Source organism: Morone saxatilis, unplaced genomic scaffold, assembly GCF_004916995.1.
Source record: "Morone saxatilis isolate NCDOM2014 unplaced genomic scaffold, NCSU_SB_2.0 Contig4, whole genome shotgun sequence".
NCBI classification, from domain to species: domain Eukaryota; kingdom Metazoa; phylum Chordata; class Actinopteri; family Moronidae; genus Morone; species Morone saxatilis.
This window is the reverse complement of record NW_023339984.1, coordinates 2,864,515-2,864,891: the sequence shown is the minus strand read 5'-3', so window position 1 is coordinate 2,864,891 and position 377 is coordinate 2,864,515. Positions and strand designations below refer to the sequence as shown.

The 377-nt window shown below is 40.1% G+C and overlaps 1 protein-coding gene across 1 annotated transcript in view; it reads left to right on the top strand.

The window, feature by feature from the left end:
* Positions 1-377, top strand: part of LOC118338242 — a gene marked incomplete at its 5' end in the record, with an annotated part of 2,327 nt that overhangs the window by 212 nt on the left and 1,738 nt on the right. Inside the window, 1 exon segment of the mRNA XM_035675515.1 lies at positions 1-93. Coding sequence (XP_035531408.1) covers positions 1-93 — 93 coding nt within the window.

Genomic DNA, 377 nt, shown 5'->3' with positions numbered 1-377 from the left:
CATTTTTTGCTGAGTCTGAAGGAAGTGGTACTGTCCTCACAGTTACGGCCAGAGAGAACACAATGGACAACACAAATCCCCCCACAGCTGTCGGTAGGTGACAAAACAACAGTGACCTCACATAGGCACTGTTCCAGTTTGACAGGGCTGATAATAATGTTTATTAAGAATGATTTAAAGTTAGAATATAGTTTTTATATAAACTTGTTAGCCCTGTTTCTTTAAAGCATTTCTGTGCAGCAATGTGTATGTCCACACTAACCAGGTAAATTTGTAAACACTTTTTTCCTCGCCCCCAAACTGCCCCAGTGAGCACCAACTGGGATTGTTGGAACATTGATATCTAGTTGATATTTGATCTGAACAACCACTTTTCT